This window comes from Netta rufina (genome assembly GCF_964035555.1).
Source record: "Netta rufina genome assembly, chromosome: 28".
Classification (NCBI taxonomy): Eukaryota; Metazoa; Chordata; class Aves; order Anseriformes; family Anatidae; genus Netta; species Netta rufina.
This window is the reverse complement of record NC_140152.1, coordinates 1802627-1818459: the sequence shown is the minus strand read 5'-3', so window position 1 is coordinate 1818459 and position 15833 is coordinate 1802627. Positions and strand designations below refer to the sequence as shown.

Genomic DNA, 15833 nt, shown 5'->3' with positions numbered 1-15833 from the left:
GAAACCTAGGCTCTGCATGCATAACTGAGCTTCACAGTGTAAACAGAATACGTTCTTCAAACAATACATAATTAAGGTTCTGCAAGCAAGATGTATATCCTGTGAGCTGAGGGAATTAGACAGCATCATGCCCCAGCACACTCGATAAAAGCTGTATTTGTTCCTGGAAATATTCTGATTGTATGACTTCTGTCATCTCATTTTACAGCCCTGTCAGAGACGCTAGCTATCTCCACTCCACTGGCAACCACAGAATGGTGACTCTTTTGGAGACTTTTATGAGTAAGTTTAGTAAGCTCCTAAAGCCTTTTTCTTGCTTCTACCTATAGTTCTAATCCAGGTAACTAGCTCAGAGAGACAGAGCCATATGGATGCCCAAATGAGTTCTTCTCTAGAATAGGAAGGATCAGATTCCCTCATCCAGTCTTGAAGTGCCTGCAGTGTTGGTACCCAGACCCCCTTTAGTCACCTCAGACTTTTACATGCAACCACATTTACAGTGCAATCCACCTGATCAAATCAAAACACTAAGAAGTAGGTGCCTACACAGGAAACCAGTTCCAATGGAGATATTTATGTTGTAGACTTTGACATTTAGTCAGATGAATCTCACCAAAAGTTGCTGATGACCTACTCTAAATTACAGTGGATTCTTCGGAGTATCAAAGCTGCTGCTCCCCACACAGCTTGAAAGCTGCTGCTCAACTAATGTACATGAAAGTACATACTACTGTGTATAAACGTTAATCTAATTCTAGTAATTCCACATTTATCATTGCACTAATATAGCACATGCATAATTCATACATAATTCATAATTCAAAATTCATACATGACAAATGAGCTGCTGGAAAAAAACAACTCAGAAGACCTGAGGTTGCAGGATAAGTCATACTCCACGGCATAGCTGTTTCAAATAATTACATAAGAAATTAAAGCTGTCAAAACACATTGTAGCACCAAGTCAGAATTAACATTATAAAGGAAATCCTTTGTAAAAAAATAAAAACAAAGAAAACAAACAAACAAAAAAAAAACACATTGGTTTTCTCCTGAGGTGAGTGCTTAACTAAGCAACTTCTTTTTACTTCAGAGTTTCTTTGTTTTTTTTTTTAAAGCATAACGCATTCAGAAAATTCAAGAAGGTAGTAATTCATATATGAAGCTTATTCTTCTGGTTAGCAGTAACCAGAGGATAAGACACCTCAAACATTTTTAAAATATCAAGAAATTGTATGAGTGAATTCTAAGTTGATGTGAAAGACAAAACACACTGGTATTTTTCTTTTTAAATATTTGACTATAGGCTCGAATTCACCTGTGAGTAGCAGCTGCATTTGTGTAAAGTAAACTTAATACCAGCAAATTACAAGCAGATTGCCCAAGCACACACTGCACTATACTCACATGAAGTGTCAGAGCAAGAGGAAATTTGGCAAATTAACATTTTAGCTTGATAGAACAGATAATAAAAGCATGGAATACATTATGAGGTTTAGACTGTAACCTAGCAAAGGAAGCAATGTAAGTCATTCTGTGTGAAAAAAACAAACAAACCAACCCCATGTTAGAAAAGGACAGCTCATTAAAATTATTTCAGTGGTTGATACTGGATGCCATGGTTAGTTTGTGACAATTAAATTAGTTTAAGAGCTGCTAGTCACTGAAGAGGGACAAAACATGCCATACAGTACAGTTTTGTCTAGCTAATGCAATAGAACTCACCTGTGGTTTGATCCACAAGCACACGTGAGTTGATGATGCGTCCAAAACGTGAAAACATATCTTCTACATCTTTTTGCGTCATTGACCTCGGTAGTCCACTAATATATAAATTAGCATCCTTGATAACTTCAGAACTTGGACGAGCATAGGAAACCTTAAAAAAGGTTAATAATTAAATAAGGATACATTCAGGGTTTAAATTGAAAGAGTAGCTTATTTTGTCATAAGTCGCTTGTATTTATTCCTCACTAAACAACGCAGGCATTTTTTATTGTAGTTCAGAAGAGGTAAATGGGTAGAGGAAAATTACCAGAAGGGAAAGAAAAGTCATGCTGCTATACAACTCCACTGCTCTTAGGTTCATCCGACAGATAAACAAAAAAACAGCACTGCTATAAAAAGCCAGCAATAGACCAGTGTTTCCAACATACCCGTTATGTTGAAGAATCCCTGTCCAAAGTTCGGAATTCAATAGTGGACCTATCAGTTACCACAGCTCACACCAAGAACTTGTGCAGTCAGTCTATTTTTTGAGTCAGAAAATTTATCAGCTGCAGTGCAGCTTTCTACCTTAATTTCTGCTAATAGAGAAAGTTACAAAAATGATTTAAGCAGGCATGGTTTCCTGGGCATAAAGTACCATTATATCGAAGAAGGAGTGCATGTGTATTAACAATTTAAAACAGATTGACTTTGAGACATAAGAATTCATTCCAAGTCATTGTTAGGCTTTTGATCTTGGCTACTTGTACTATAATGGTGGGAACAAAAAACAAAAACAAAAACAAACAACAACAACAAAAGCAATCTTTAAATACCAAGCTGTTACAAAACCCAAGTGACTTAACAGCTCATTTCACTACTCTGCTCCCACAGTCAGTCTGTCTTGCAGCTGGACAGCACACAGAACTCACCACCAGAACGAACAAGCACTCTAAACAGATTGTAAGTTTATTATAGTGTCATTTTCACAGAAAGCTGAAAAATCTCTACATCCTACCTTGATAGTTTTTGACTGAAGTCTGAGGCCATTCAGCGTGTTTATTGCTCGTTCAGCATCTTTTGCAGTAACGTAGTTCACAAAGCCATAGCCTAAGCTGTGTCCTACACAGAAGAACAGTTTTTAAATTAATCCTTACACAAGAAGGTTATCACTACCAAAACTGAAGGAAGTGAAAGCAAGAAAAAATGAACATAATCCATCCAGTAAATACTTAATATGCCACAGAACTTTCAGATGATGCACGCCAACCTCGAGAAACAACTCAAGGCTCCTTCAAACATCCTCAAGAACAGTTTATCTCAGATGGCTGCAGACCGTCCATCAGCAGTAGAAAAATCAGATCTGAACTCTTGTACTGACTCTTGTCTCATGAACTTAACGTCGATATAACAAAGACATGAATTTAAGCCAAGTTCACAAATACAAGCTCTTGTATACAAAGAACAGAAAGCAAAAAATTTGAATTGATGAACCCCTGGGTATGAAGTCATCATACTACACGTTTCTGTGTAGCTATTTCAACTCCTGGAGACCACAGGAAGGGTTTTTATTTCTTCATACATTCATATAGCTAATAAGCAGTAAGCATCCCAAGCACAGGATAAAGCTGAAAAGTGAAAAAATTATCTTCAATGCAGATACTTCAAGTACTTTAAGTTTACCTTAAGTCTTACAAAAAAAATAAAAATAGTAATAGCACAACTTTAAAACATTTAAGGCAAAGGACACTTAATTGGATTATTTGTTCTGCTTCCGTATATTCAACCTCCACAAATGCTCCTATCAGTTATAACAGTACATAAAGTCACTCCAGGTTGCAGTTTCCCAACTGTTAGAGGCTATCTTATCACTGCAGGCCTAAAAATAACTAAAATCCTTTCAGACTGTCTTGGCACCTCCCATCCAAGAGATGTTCCTTTTTCAGACTCCTCCTAGTCCGACCTACAGAATGCGTGAGAGAAAACTTTTAAGTGTGCAGAGGAGAACATGCTATTTTACTGTAATACTACACTACTGCTATCTTATTTAAAGCTCCACTGATAGGCTTGAGAACAGTAGAAAATGTGGCTAAACATTAGAGTAAAGCATTCTCTTCTGAAATACAGCCCTTTTTGATTACATGGCACAGCTCCACAACAGTCCCAGCTGCCAAGGCAGTTTCCTTACGCCTTCCAGACATTTCAGAACACCAGATCTACAAAGATGAGTCGTGGTAACATCCTGGCACGAAATCTCAGAGTAACTGAAGATTAACCCCCCTCTGAAGACTTCAATCAATATCCTGGTAGCTTATAATACCTTGTGGGTATTGAGACCTACCAGCCTATAAGCAGCACAGGACGGAAGGAGGCTCCAAATAACCTTCTGCACGTTGTTACCAACAGCACATGGGGCAGACGGAGTGCAGCTGGAACAGCACAACTGCCTGGCATGTCCCGAGTTCACCTGCTTTGTTGTGAAATGTAATATACCACTAACTCATCGAAACCCAAATAATGTCGCAGCCTGTTTCTTAATACACTTGTTGTATAAACAGTCCCAGTTAATTTTTACAGCCTGCTAAAGCTCTTAAAAGAAGCCAGATCCACTTCACGTTCACGCTTCCTAGAGGAACGACATCCTGTTCTTTGACAAGGCATTAAAACATCGCCACTAGCACAGACCAAGCTTTTATAATACCAGGCACTTCTGTACAATTGCAAGAGCAAATTAATCTTTGATAGCCAAGTACAATTTAATTCTACATAGGAAACAAATAGAATGAAAGACCTTTGACAACATCTTCTGTACCTTTACCTTTCAAAGAGCTACAGATGACAGTGGCTAATAGAACAGAAAATGCAAATTATTAAGAAAACAACAAAAAAGCACGTAGGTAAAAGAGAGATACGGCTGTAAAACCACAGAGATGGTCAATCATTTAGATAAAGTGTGGTTAGCCTGGCTAGTGAGGTCCTAGTAAAGATTTTGGAGACAGGCCCTTAAAGATCAGGGAAATAGCAGACCTAGCCACCCTCTCCTGGCAGGGCGAAGGCAGGAGCCCGTGCAGCGTGGATTTGTTAAGCTGTCCTTAGTGCTCTGGGTCACAGAGCCCAGGGGCTCGGTGCTCTGGCCAGCAGAAGTGAACGTCCTTCCCCATTTTCCTGGGTAAGTCCCCAGAGAACAGAGCAGGCAGGCTCTCTCGTGCAGAGCCTCAGACAGCCTGTACGTTTATGCACCGTTTGAGATCAGTGACACGGAAGATTAAGCTACTTAGTTTTGTTTTTATCCCGTATATACGTGTGCATAGATACGCAGAACTGAAAGAGGACCACAGGATCTGGGTCAAGCCCTTGCAATCACACGCTGTCCATATTCCCCTTCCCTAAAAAGGGAGCTTCACATGAGCAGTTAGGTTTTTGTCCCGAGGACTCTGATTGAAAGCACGATCTGGAAATCCCTCCTCTAATGCTCTCCTTTTCTAAAAGTTGGCCTGAGTTTATCCCCACCTCACTTATACCCACTTGTTCTTGTGCAAGTACCATCCTTTCACTTACACATGCTCACTCTTTCTACTGTCTGGTTCCCAAAATACGCACTCAGGGACCATAACCCCCTCAGCCTTCTGTCTTGGTTTCATCTGAGCCAAAATTGTTCTTTTCCACTTCCCATTTTATACAGGTGGCTATTTCTATCAGAGTTTGAATGCCCTGGGAAAAGAGGGCAGGGATGGAATGGGGTTAACAAACAAACGTAGATAAAACAGCAGGGGCTGAGAAGGCATCTAGCAGATGGCAGGATTACAGCAGTAAGTTTCTCATATCCCCAGTGGTTACAGTCTCACCAGATACTACACTAGTCACCAGATAAGAAAGCACCTATTACCTATCATTATCCCCTACAAGGGCCAGGATACTGACCCTCCCCTCTTCCTCTATACTTACCACCTTTAAATGACATCAATGGAATGTGATTTTACAGTCCTGAAGTGTTAGAAAAGCTAGCCTACACAAAACTGACTCCAGATACCAACTTATCAGCCTCAGCCATCTCCTGCCATTCAGGTCTTGTTTTTGATCTCTAACCAGGCTGGATCTCACCCACGACACCAAGAGGCACATTCCAGATCTTGAGGGGCACGTTGCGTACCTCAACACATCGCTCCTCAGGAACACCGTCTGCTTCGTAATTGTGCAATGCATTCCCACCTCCTAAGAGCACGAACTAGCTTCCTTCAGGGTATGCCAGAAAAAATAAAGGACTGGCATTTACACAACGTAATGATTTATGTCAAGTGTTTGTCTCAGGCAAGGCGACGTTATTTGCTTTACCAGAACATTAACAGCCTCCTAGAAACCTATTGTGCAAAAGAAAGCTATTCCATAACATTTCTCAATCTATTTTTAGTGGATAGTAATACAAAAAAAAACATTTTTCCTTATACATAAAATGTAAATGTACTCAAGAGACCAAAAAAAAGCAAACAAGTAGGCCCTTATCTGGATGAATAAATTAACAAAGTGATCAAGAAATCTCATTTTAAACAAACTGCCATACTCCTTCAGGATAAAGAATCTAGTTTTGTTCCCATGATAAGAAGCCCTTTCATGAAAGAGGGCACTCATTTTCTTTCTGTGCGTCACTTGGGTTTCTGTCCATGTCCTTGCTTCCTCTCCCTGCTGCCTCAGACACACGCCTTCAGTCCCTAGGTCATTTCTCATTCCCCTCCTGCTATGGGCTGACAACTCCGGTTTCACTGGAGCCCAGTACAAGAACAGAGCTGGTGCTTGTCTTCCTCCCCACTGCACAGTGGCTGCCCCTCAAAGCAGCAGCCCCGGATTCCCCCCATCCTGCCCTCCTCAAGGAAGCCGAAACGTAAACCTGGCCCCACTACGCCTTTGGCACCAAGGCATTTCAGTTCTGAATTTGTTTTCTGAACTGAGAAATTCTTGCTAACCCATGCAGTCTTGTGAGATTACATAAATAAATAAAAAGCCCAGTAAACAACGCAGGAGGATGGAAGAGATGCTCCCAAGACGTCACTGAGGAGCACGGGGTGTCTTGGGAACAGTCAGGTTTTTTGTTTGCTGCTGCAAAACATGCTGTGAGTGGTAAGCTGAAATATGCACGAACGCATCGAGCACTGCCTTGTCTGAATGCAGACATCAGTGGGCTGAAATGCACAACTCTCAGCAGTGGCTCCGCAGCTTCAGAGGATGTGAACAGCTAAAAGTGCACTGCACGAGCTTGCTTCAGTACACTTACACACACATCAACTACAGAAAAACATGAGCACACCTGCATCAAGCTTCAGGAAAGAAGTCCTGCTAACGTAGAGGTAGAGCAAGGTAGGATTGCAGAGCGGGTGACCACGAGGTTATCCTCACCCCCAGGACAAGCGGTGCTGTGCACATTGCACTGCCCTGCACTAGGTACACGTGCCAGCTCCTGCTGTGAAAGAGCAATGTGCTAGCAACTCTAAATGTGGTGACAGAAAATAGCAGCTGGGCTTCCCTCTGCAGCAGTGCATTCCTCTGCTTTGTTAGGTCAACCTAAAAAGGCATTCAGTTCTAGAAATTCAATTCCTAAAAATTAAAAATAAGCCATTTCAAAACAAAGCTAACAGATTCTCTCTGAACACCGCAGAAACTAGAAGGGGTTTCAATATAAAAGGGATCAGGTATGATACATCTTCCATCTGCTTCTTCCCCCAGTTTTATGTCCTTTGCACACAAAAGGTACCCGCTGGACACCGGCACAACACAACGAGCTCTGAAGCTGCTCTTAAATGCTACAACCTCACGTGGCAGTGCTTGTTTTTACTTGGCTGACTTCTGCCATTAAGATTCACTTAAAAGACAGATGCTAAGAGGTACACGTCTGTACTTTACAGGGTATTGCCACAGTTTACAGGCTTTGCACCCGAGCACCTTACCTCCTCCTACCTGGAAAGGCCCCAGAGACAAGGAACCACCTGAAGCCTTAAACCTGGAGTCAGGCCACTGTTTCTGAACGGTGTTGTTATAACAGATTCTGTTAAGTTATAACAGACTGCTGTCAGTTTTGACACTTTTATGTACACCTGTGCTAACAAGAAAATAAAACAGGCTTCGGGAATTTCCAACCCTTTCATTATGGGAAAAAAAACACAACACTTCAATTGGAAAGCCAAGAACAAAGCTCAAGAATGGAAGGTGCTAATAAGCTGATCCACAGCAAAATAAAGATAATTAAAATTTTGGTGGACTACTGTCTCTTATCCTTGCTATTAATAGAGATGAGAGTATCCTGTCAGGTGTTGAAATAGAGGAAGGAAGACTGAACCAACCCAGAGCATAGCACTGATAATTTGAAGTAACTGTGGTTTTGGACTTCTGTCTAAAAGATGCATGCAGAATTTCAAATGCAGCCTGTTACAGCATACCTAGAAAAAAAATCTTAATAAAAGCAAAGCAACATTTTAGGTGCCAATGGAACGAGCTACTGATTTAATGGGAAGGATACAGACCAGCTTCCAGTCTCTCAATAACCTTCTGTCAAAAGCTACTGTCATTTCAACAGCAACTGGATGTCAGATTGAGGCAGGGTTAAAGCATCAGCCTCCAGACCTGACCACACGCAACGAAGTTTTATTTAAACTCCTGCAGTGTCCATACCAACTGACCCCGGTGAGTAACAATAGCCATGGCTTTTGTGTTACTCTCCAGCCTAGCAAATCAGGGGCTTAATTGAACAGCAGTTCCGGCAACACTACTGATGAAATGGTTTGAGTGGAAGAGAAACCACATCAGAGCATGCAACAAAGGCACATGAAGTTCACATTACAGCAAAGCTCCCTTGCTCATCCTCATTTCCAGCCTCCTTCCCAATCACGCATAGATTTTTACATGGAGGAATTACTGCTGTAATTACCGAGTTTCTTTATTTCCTCAAGTGTTTGTGGTAACTGCTTACTAAATTGGTTAATTAAAGAATTAAAAAGCTCGTAATTAAAAGAGGAATTCAAACCCAAGCAAGCAGTGAGAGTTGACCAGCCACCATTTGCCGACTCCGTGGGAGCATGCCTCAGCACAACACACACTACACAGCTTCATCCTGATCCAACTCATTCTAAAAGCTGTCATCTATAGAGCGAACAAAGCACAGGACTGCCAAAAAGACCTGAAATAACCTGCCAGTGACTAAAACCAGTGGTTTTGCTTTAGAAATGCTTATCCCTAAGGGCAAAACATTGTCTTCCAACTTCAGTGTTCACTAGCCAGGGATGCTGCTAATAAGGGTTACTAGTTTTTGCTGGAGGAATCCCTGACCCCTCGGCAGCTTCAACACAAACCAGAAATGCAAAGCTGCCCATAGGCAGTGGATATGCTGACAATTACTTCAGAGCTAGGTCACCACATGTTCCCATATACGAGCACAGACAAACTACTGCATCTTTTTCACCACTATGTCTATCCCCATTACTCAAATTTGATGCCACCCATTACCGGTGAGCATTATTTGGTAGCTCCACAGCCCGTCTAAGAACTCCTTTGAGGAACCCAACAGAGACATTTCTTCAACTCCTCAGCTTGGACATGATGCTGAGGTGCAAATAATGTCTTGAAGCAAACAGGGGAGACACAAATAGCTCAGGCTGCAGGACTTGCCCTCATCAATCCATCTACACCCCTTTGATCACCCAACACTATTTCTCCCACGTGGCTGGCAAACACCCAGCAGAAATGCAGCCCGGCTGCCACAGAAGGTGTCAAAGCCCAAGCACGAGAGATGGCTTAATCAGAAACCAGTGTTTGAAGATATACCAAAATCTCATCAATCTCACTGGGTCTGGAAGATGGTATTGGATGCGAAGGACTGGGAATGCTGTTGGGTTCAAACCTACCAGAATAGACCAACCTAGAACTCAGGAAAACAAGTGGACGTGTCAGCAGAGCCTGGCTAAGCAGGGAATTCGTGGCAGAGCTCCAAGGCAAACAAGCAGCATGCAGGAGATGAAGAAGGACAGCCTGCAAGGAAAGAAATTTAGAAACAGTCCACTTGGTTTCAGGGAAGCCAAAACTGAACTGAAGTTGAGACTTGCAAGGAAAGCCAAAAAAAAAAAAAAAAAAGGAAAAAAAAAGAAAATCGGAGGGAAGAGTAACTTTGAAAGGTCATGGGAACTGGACAAGGTCCCCAGCAACTGCAGATGGACAAGAGCTAAGTCCACCTTCAAGAGAGCACAAAGAACAGCCGAGGTCACCACAGGCTGGTTGGCCTCACGATGGTTCCAGGAAAATCACGGAGCGAGTCCTCCAGGGACACGTTTCTGAGAAGCATGGTTGGGTCAGCATGAACATCCCAGGGACAAACCATGCCTGCCCAACCTGACTGCCTTTGGACAGGAGGACTGGATTTGTGGACAAGGGAAGAGCAGTACCTGCCGTTCCCTTCATCTTCAGCAAGCTTTCCAAACTGTGCTCGATGGAGTCATGGAGTCATGGTACAGAGCATGGCGAGCACGAGCCAGCAGTGTACTAGGACACAGAAGGTTAAGGGCACCCTGCATCACGCTAAGCAGAAGGAAGCATGAAGGAAGGGGAAAGGATCATCCCCCCTCACTCAACACTCACTAGACAACATCTGAAATACCGCTCACAGTAATTCCTGCGCCCAAATACAGGAAAGACATCAATGACCTGAGGCGGGCTCAGCTAAGGACCACCGTGATGCTCACAGGGATGGATTTCCAAGCTTGGATGTTTTCAAAGCCAGACCTAGAGTAACCCGGCCTGACCTTACAGCTCACTCTGCTCCGAGCAGGACGCTGGACGTAGGTGGCCACCCAGCTACGGTCCCAAGGACAAAACGAGGAACCCTGGGGTTAACGTGGCCTTGGGGCCTTTCCAGTTCCACCAAAGGCCTTTTTGTGCCGACAGTCCACATGCATACTTCACCTAAGTAGGGATGTAACACACCTAAGGATTTATGAAAGGTTTTTTTTTGTCCCCCAGCCTCAGGAGATTATGCTACTTTCCAACTCCTCCTGATGTCCTTCAGCCCTAGTTACCTCTGCACCAGCTTTTAACTCCTTTCTCATTTTAATATTCAAGATACCAGCCTCAGTAAGGAACGTGTCAGCCCTGCAGGCACTGCCTGACTTGGCTTTGGAGTTTTTGTTTTCCATACCACAAAGGTTTTGTTTCCACACCATGAAGCATCCTTACAAAGACTGAAGGAGGGGGGAGCAGCTTCTTGAAGGACTTCTGTCAAAACCCGTTTTTTGGAAGCAAGCAAACATTTAATTCAAGCATTCAATCACCAGCTTTCAGAAGTAACAGCAGAAGGGCATCGTTCTCCATTGCAAATCCATGCTGACCAAAACTCATCACAGCACCAAGCTCACACCGTACCCATGAGAACACAGTGAACACCCGAGACCTTCACTTGAGACCTTCAGCAAAGATACAGATGATGTGTCTCAGCCTCTCTGAAATCAATCTGAAGCTAAAAGGCCACAGCCTGATCCCAAACTTCACCTGATCCAGTCCCCCCAGGTCTCATCTTCCTTTCTTCAGCAAGGTCCTTACAACTAGCTTCATCAGTGATTCTCCTAAGTTGCTTGAAATGCACCTGTTCTGGCCCATTTATACCACAGTGACCACATTAAGCCCCAGAAAACTGGAAAACATGCTGCTCATGTCAGAACTAAGAGGTAGAGCAGCTTTAGCACAGGTACTAGAATAGCACCTTATTCCTGAAGGGCACGTTCACATTGCCCAACAAAATATTCTAGTCTTGTACTCAGAATTTTGATAAAGGAAATAAGTATTTTATTAACCAGAGTAACTTCTTCAAACTACAATTAATCATTCTGAATTTTAACTCTTCTGCTTCATCTCCAGTTTAATCATAAATGCTGTCCAAAACTATCGTTGGTCATACAGACACCCAGAGCACTGCAGAAATCCCACGGAATCAGGTTGTTGTCAGGCCGAGGGCAAAGCTCCAGCCAGCTGGACAGCCTGGTGCAGTGCCTAACTTCTGCCATCTGCAAAGCACTGCCCTGTTGTAAGACTGAAGTGGTTGGATCGATGCTACCTGTAAGCATACCCCTTAGGGCACAAAGGCAAAAGCTCAGGTTCTACACAACTATTTCCAAGATTTTTACCCTTTATAAGCTCCTATGGTCAGTGTCAACACAACAGCTCAGTACTTTTCTTCCACAGTGACCAATCTCAGCTTCATTATAGTTTCTATCTGAGCCAATTCCTGCTTCTACTTAAGACTTAAAACTTAAGACAAACAGTCACATTTATGGGAGTCTAGGGGCAAAACAGTGTTTAGCAGGTTCCGAAAGCCTGACCTTCAAACAGCTCAGGATAACGTCTGGAATTACAGCAACGTGGCCTCTCCTCCATTTGCAAAATAAATGGAATTTGCCTTGAAACAAAGATTACTCCAAGCAATACAAACAGACGCTTCAAACAAAGAAGTCAAAAACTACAACGCAAACTTGACGTAAGTCTGGTCTTAACCTGGATCAAATGAACAAAGAGACAGCTTCCAGGGATATCACTAACACCACAATATTTAAAATTTTGACCATTTGCAGTAATAGTGCCAGCTTTAAATCCTGAAAACAGAAGATTTAATATTAGATGTTGCTTTAATTTAATGAAGCCCTTCCACACATCCATCTCTTCTATGTATTCTTTTTATATTTTCTCCTTTCTCTCATTTCCATGACATTTTTCTATTGAGATTTAATTTAAGTTGCTCCAGGGCTCTTCTTCCAGATGAACTGCAGTCACATCCAAGATGCTGTGAAGTGAAAAGGATTTGTAAAGTGAACACAGAAAATACCAGCCTGTGGTGTTCATGCACAATTCTGGGCCTGATTTCCTGAGGAAGTCTTAGGGGAAAAAAAATGCCTTGCCCACTTACCGTAAAATCTGATTTCTTTAAAACTTTAGGACAGATTTTGTTCATCAGTGGTTAGAATGAAAGCCTGACTACTCGATAAGCCATGGCCTGAAAAAAGTCCCCCTTCTCCATTTAAGAATAAACTTTTCTAATGACATTTTGTTCCTGTAAACATTATAGTGCAAAACCCCGCCAAGTGTTCAGAGTCAATACGATCGTAGGTTAAGATGAACTAAATCCTTATTCTGCTTCTCCACTGGAAGAGAATTCAAGTGCTGTAATGTGATGCAGAACAGTAACTCCACATAAAAAACATATTAAGAAACATTAGAGTACAATTAAAGATTTTGCAATACGGCTTATTTTTTGTGGTTTGGTGGGGGAAAAGAAGAAAAGCAAACGAATTGAAGATGTCTGCTCTTGAGAAGCGGAATATTTCATACAACGGGGAGCACAGCTAACTTGTGTTGGCCTTGGTGACCCTACGTGCCTACGTAAGGTGAGGAGGGATACTGAGCATGAACATACTTACACCCCTCAATTTCTCCAGAGAGCAAGGATACCAGTAACATGAAGGCAGCAGAAGTCACCCTCCATTATGCCAGCCCAGATGTAATGCTTACAGAAAACATCACCAAGGTCCCTCCGAATGGCAGCATGCAGTATCAGCTGCTCCTCCCAGCATTGTACAACCTGCAGACATGCTGTGGGTGGGCTCTATCAAATTTTTAACAGGATTGCTCCCATCACCGAACATCTCGGTACTTCACTAGTGACTGGCCTTCACCTGGACTTGTGCTGAAGATCACCAACCTCAGAGACTGGATTTCAATCCACCCACAGGTCCTTTACACGGTGACACCAGTCCTCCAGCAGCTCTAAGACCATCTCTCCCAGCCAGCCTACGTAAGAGGCGCCAGGCACCCCCTGCAGCCCAAGACCTGCTGAGCTGTACCCTCACTGTAGCTCTTTTCCAGTCCAGGCCTCTGTAACCTGCACGGATGGCTGCTCCAGCGACTGCTAGAGACCACACAGCACATCACCCCACTGCCGAGCACACAGGTTGGTCCCAATACAGTCCCTACCCCAATCCATGCTGCTTTATCTGTCTGCAGTGCTCTGGGAGCTGTGCTCCAGGCTGGACCCAACCAGGGGTCAGCTGGAACAAAAGCTCCAACCCTACACCTCTTATCGAGGACAGCTGACAGAGCTCAGAGCTGCTGGAAGCCAAGGTCTCCTCCAGCTGTCCTTCCCTGGCAGCTTCACACATTCAAGTTCCTCAAAGGGTTCCCACCAGTCCTTTGACAACCCACAAAGTTCCCCGAACATTCAGAAGCAGAGCCCAGAAACTGCTGCGCCCACTGCTGCTTCTGCTGTGCTCTGAACACACTTGAAGTCAGGCAGTGTTTGTATTAGGGATATCCCCATACCCTTGCTAGAACTCAGTTATTACCTCCGAGGTAGTTTACATGGCCAACCTGATGATAAAGGAAACCAAGTGAAGCCGACAAAACTAGAAGGGTGTTAACTTCTTAAGTATTTGGCCTATTTATCTGCAAACTGTTTGCACTTCTCATTAAGTTAACCGCTGTTGCTAGGTGTTCTGGAATGTGCACTTAAAGAAATTGCATACCAGTAAATGTGATTAAAAAGCTAGAAAAAAAAAATCCAGGATAATGATGCATTTCAATTCCACAGTTAACAGCAAAAACTACACAATACCGTAGTTGTTTTCCATGCAAAAGAGAACAATTTCAGCCAAAGAGAATACTTGAACACTTTCCACAAGACAAGAATAATTAAGAGTTCTGTTAGTAGACTGGAAGCCACTGCACTAGCAAAATGAGCAATCTCCCCACCACGTGAGCTGGAGCTACTTACCGCCTTTCAGCATCTGAAGGCTGTTGAATTAAGCCCTTCTCCCCTTTATGCTTTAAAAGCTTAGGGGCACCATTTATTTCTGGTTTAGGTTGCGTATTTTCTATGAAAGGGTCTTCCAGATAAGATCTTATGCAAGGGAAAAGGCAGTGAAAAGATGCATGTACATCAGTTCCTATAATTCCAGCTATCAAGTGATTGTTTTGATCCTATAAGCAACAGGTCACGTACACTTGCAGTCCAAGTGAGCTAAGATGACAGTATTCTTTGAGACGGACTTGATTTCTGTACGCAATCATGACAAGTCATCACAAAACGTCCCATCTACTCCACATTTTTCAGCAGTGATGGAGTGCTACCTTCATCCTTTATTGCTGCTGATCGAGGTCAACATCAGTGAGCTCCATCAGACCTCAAACTTGCAGAAGCAAATGGATTGCCACGAGGAAGCCCACTGTTTCCTTCCAGTGTCTGCACAGAGGTGGCTGCATTTTGGTAGCTGATTGGTATGGAGTTTCTGGCACACTCTTAAGGATCACGTCGTGTATTTCCTCCAGTAGGAATCTTATTTCCTCCTCAAGCAGTTTAAGAGATGTGAGGGATGGAATAAGAAGCCTCAAGAACCTGGATGCCTCCCTCTCCTAACCAGATCCACTGCCATCAGACAGAGCCCTGACAGAGGTGCACACAGCAAAATTGTTACCAGATACTCAGAGGAGGGTCACAAGTGCTACAAGCACTAAACAGATCCCACAGGGATCTGCACATTGCTGGGCAGGAGATCAGTACGAGCACAAGTTTGGGACCAGGATGACTGAAGTCAGTGCTAGAGGGCTCCAGTCTCGTCAGTGCAGAAAGATCAGACAAACCCCAGCACTTTTTTCCTTGCTCGCGGCTTCATGAGCCAGAACCACACACAGGGTGGTCTTCAGCTGAACGGAGCCAATGGCTACTCACAAGCCTCAGCAATAAATAAAAAAGGCCAGGAGACACAACAAAGATGAAAAGTAAAATCTCAGACTTGACACTGTGCAATACCATGTTGAGAAGTGACCTTCTAATGTTTCCCTGGGGCTCCCAACTGGTGCTAGTCTTGAAACCTGACAAAGAACAATATCCAACATGAGTTCTACAGACATCTTTGTATGAAAATCCTGGACGATCACAATAAATACAAGTACAGTGAGCAAGAGAGCTACAGTCCAAGATTTGCTTGTTGCACCTGAGAGTAGAGATGCTGATTACTGACTGGCTCTTCATAACTTAAGCAAAGCCATGTCTGGAAATGCTGAGGAATTCAGCACACAAACTGGAGGACGTAGACACCAGCACCTTATCTCAC

The 15833-nt window shown here is 43.1% G+C and overlaps 1 protein-coding gene across 2 annotated transcripts in view; it reads right to left on the bottom strand.

The window, feature by feature from the left end:
- Positions 1-15833, bottom strand: part of ELAVL1 (ELAV like RNA binding protein 1) — a 44007-nt gene that overhangs the window by 14410 nt on the left and 13764 nt on the right. For both annotated transcript variants that reach the window (XM_084302804.1, XM_084302805.1), the window contains exons 3-4: positions 2726-2829; positions 1726-1879 (exon numbers count right to left, since the gene is read on the bottom strand). In XM_084302804.1, coding sequence (XP_084158930.1) covers positions 1726-1879; positions 2726-2829 — 258 coding nt within the window. The remainder of the gene's footprint in view (positions 1-1725; positions 1880-2725; positions 2830-15833) is intronic.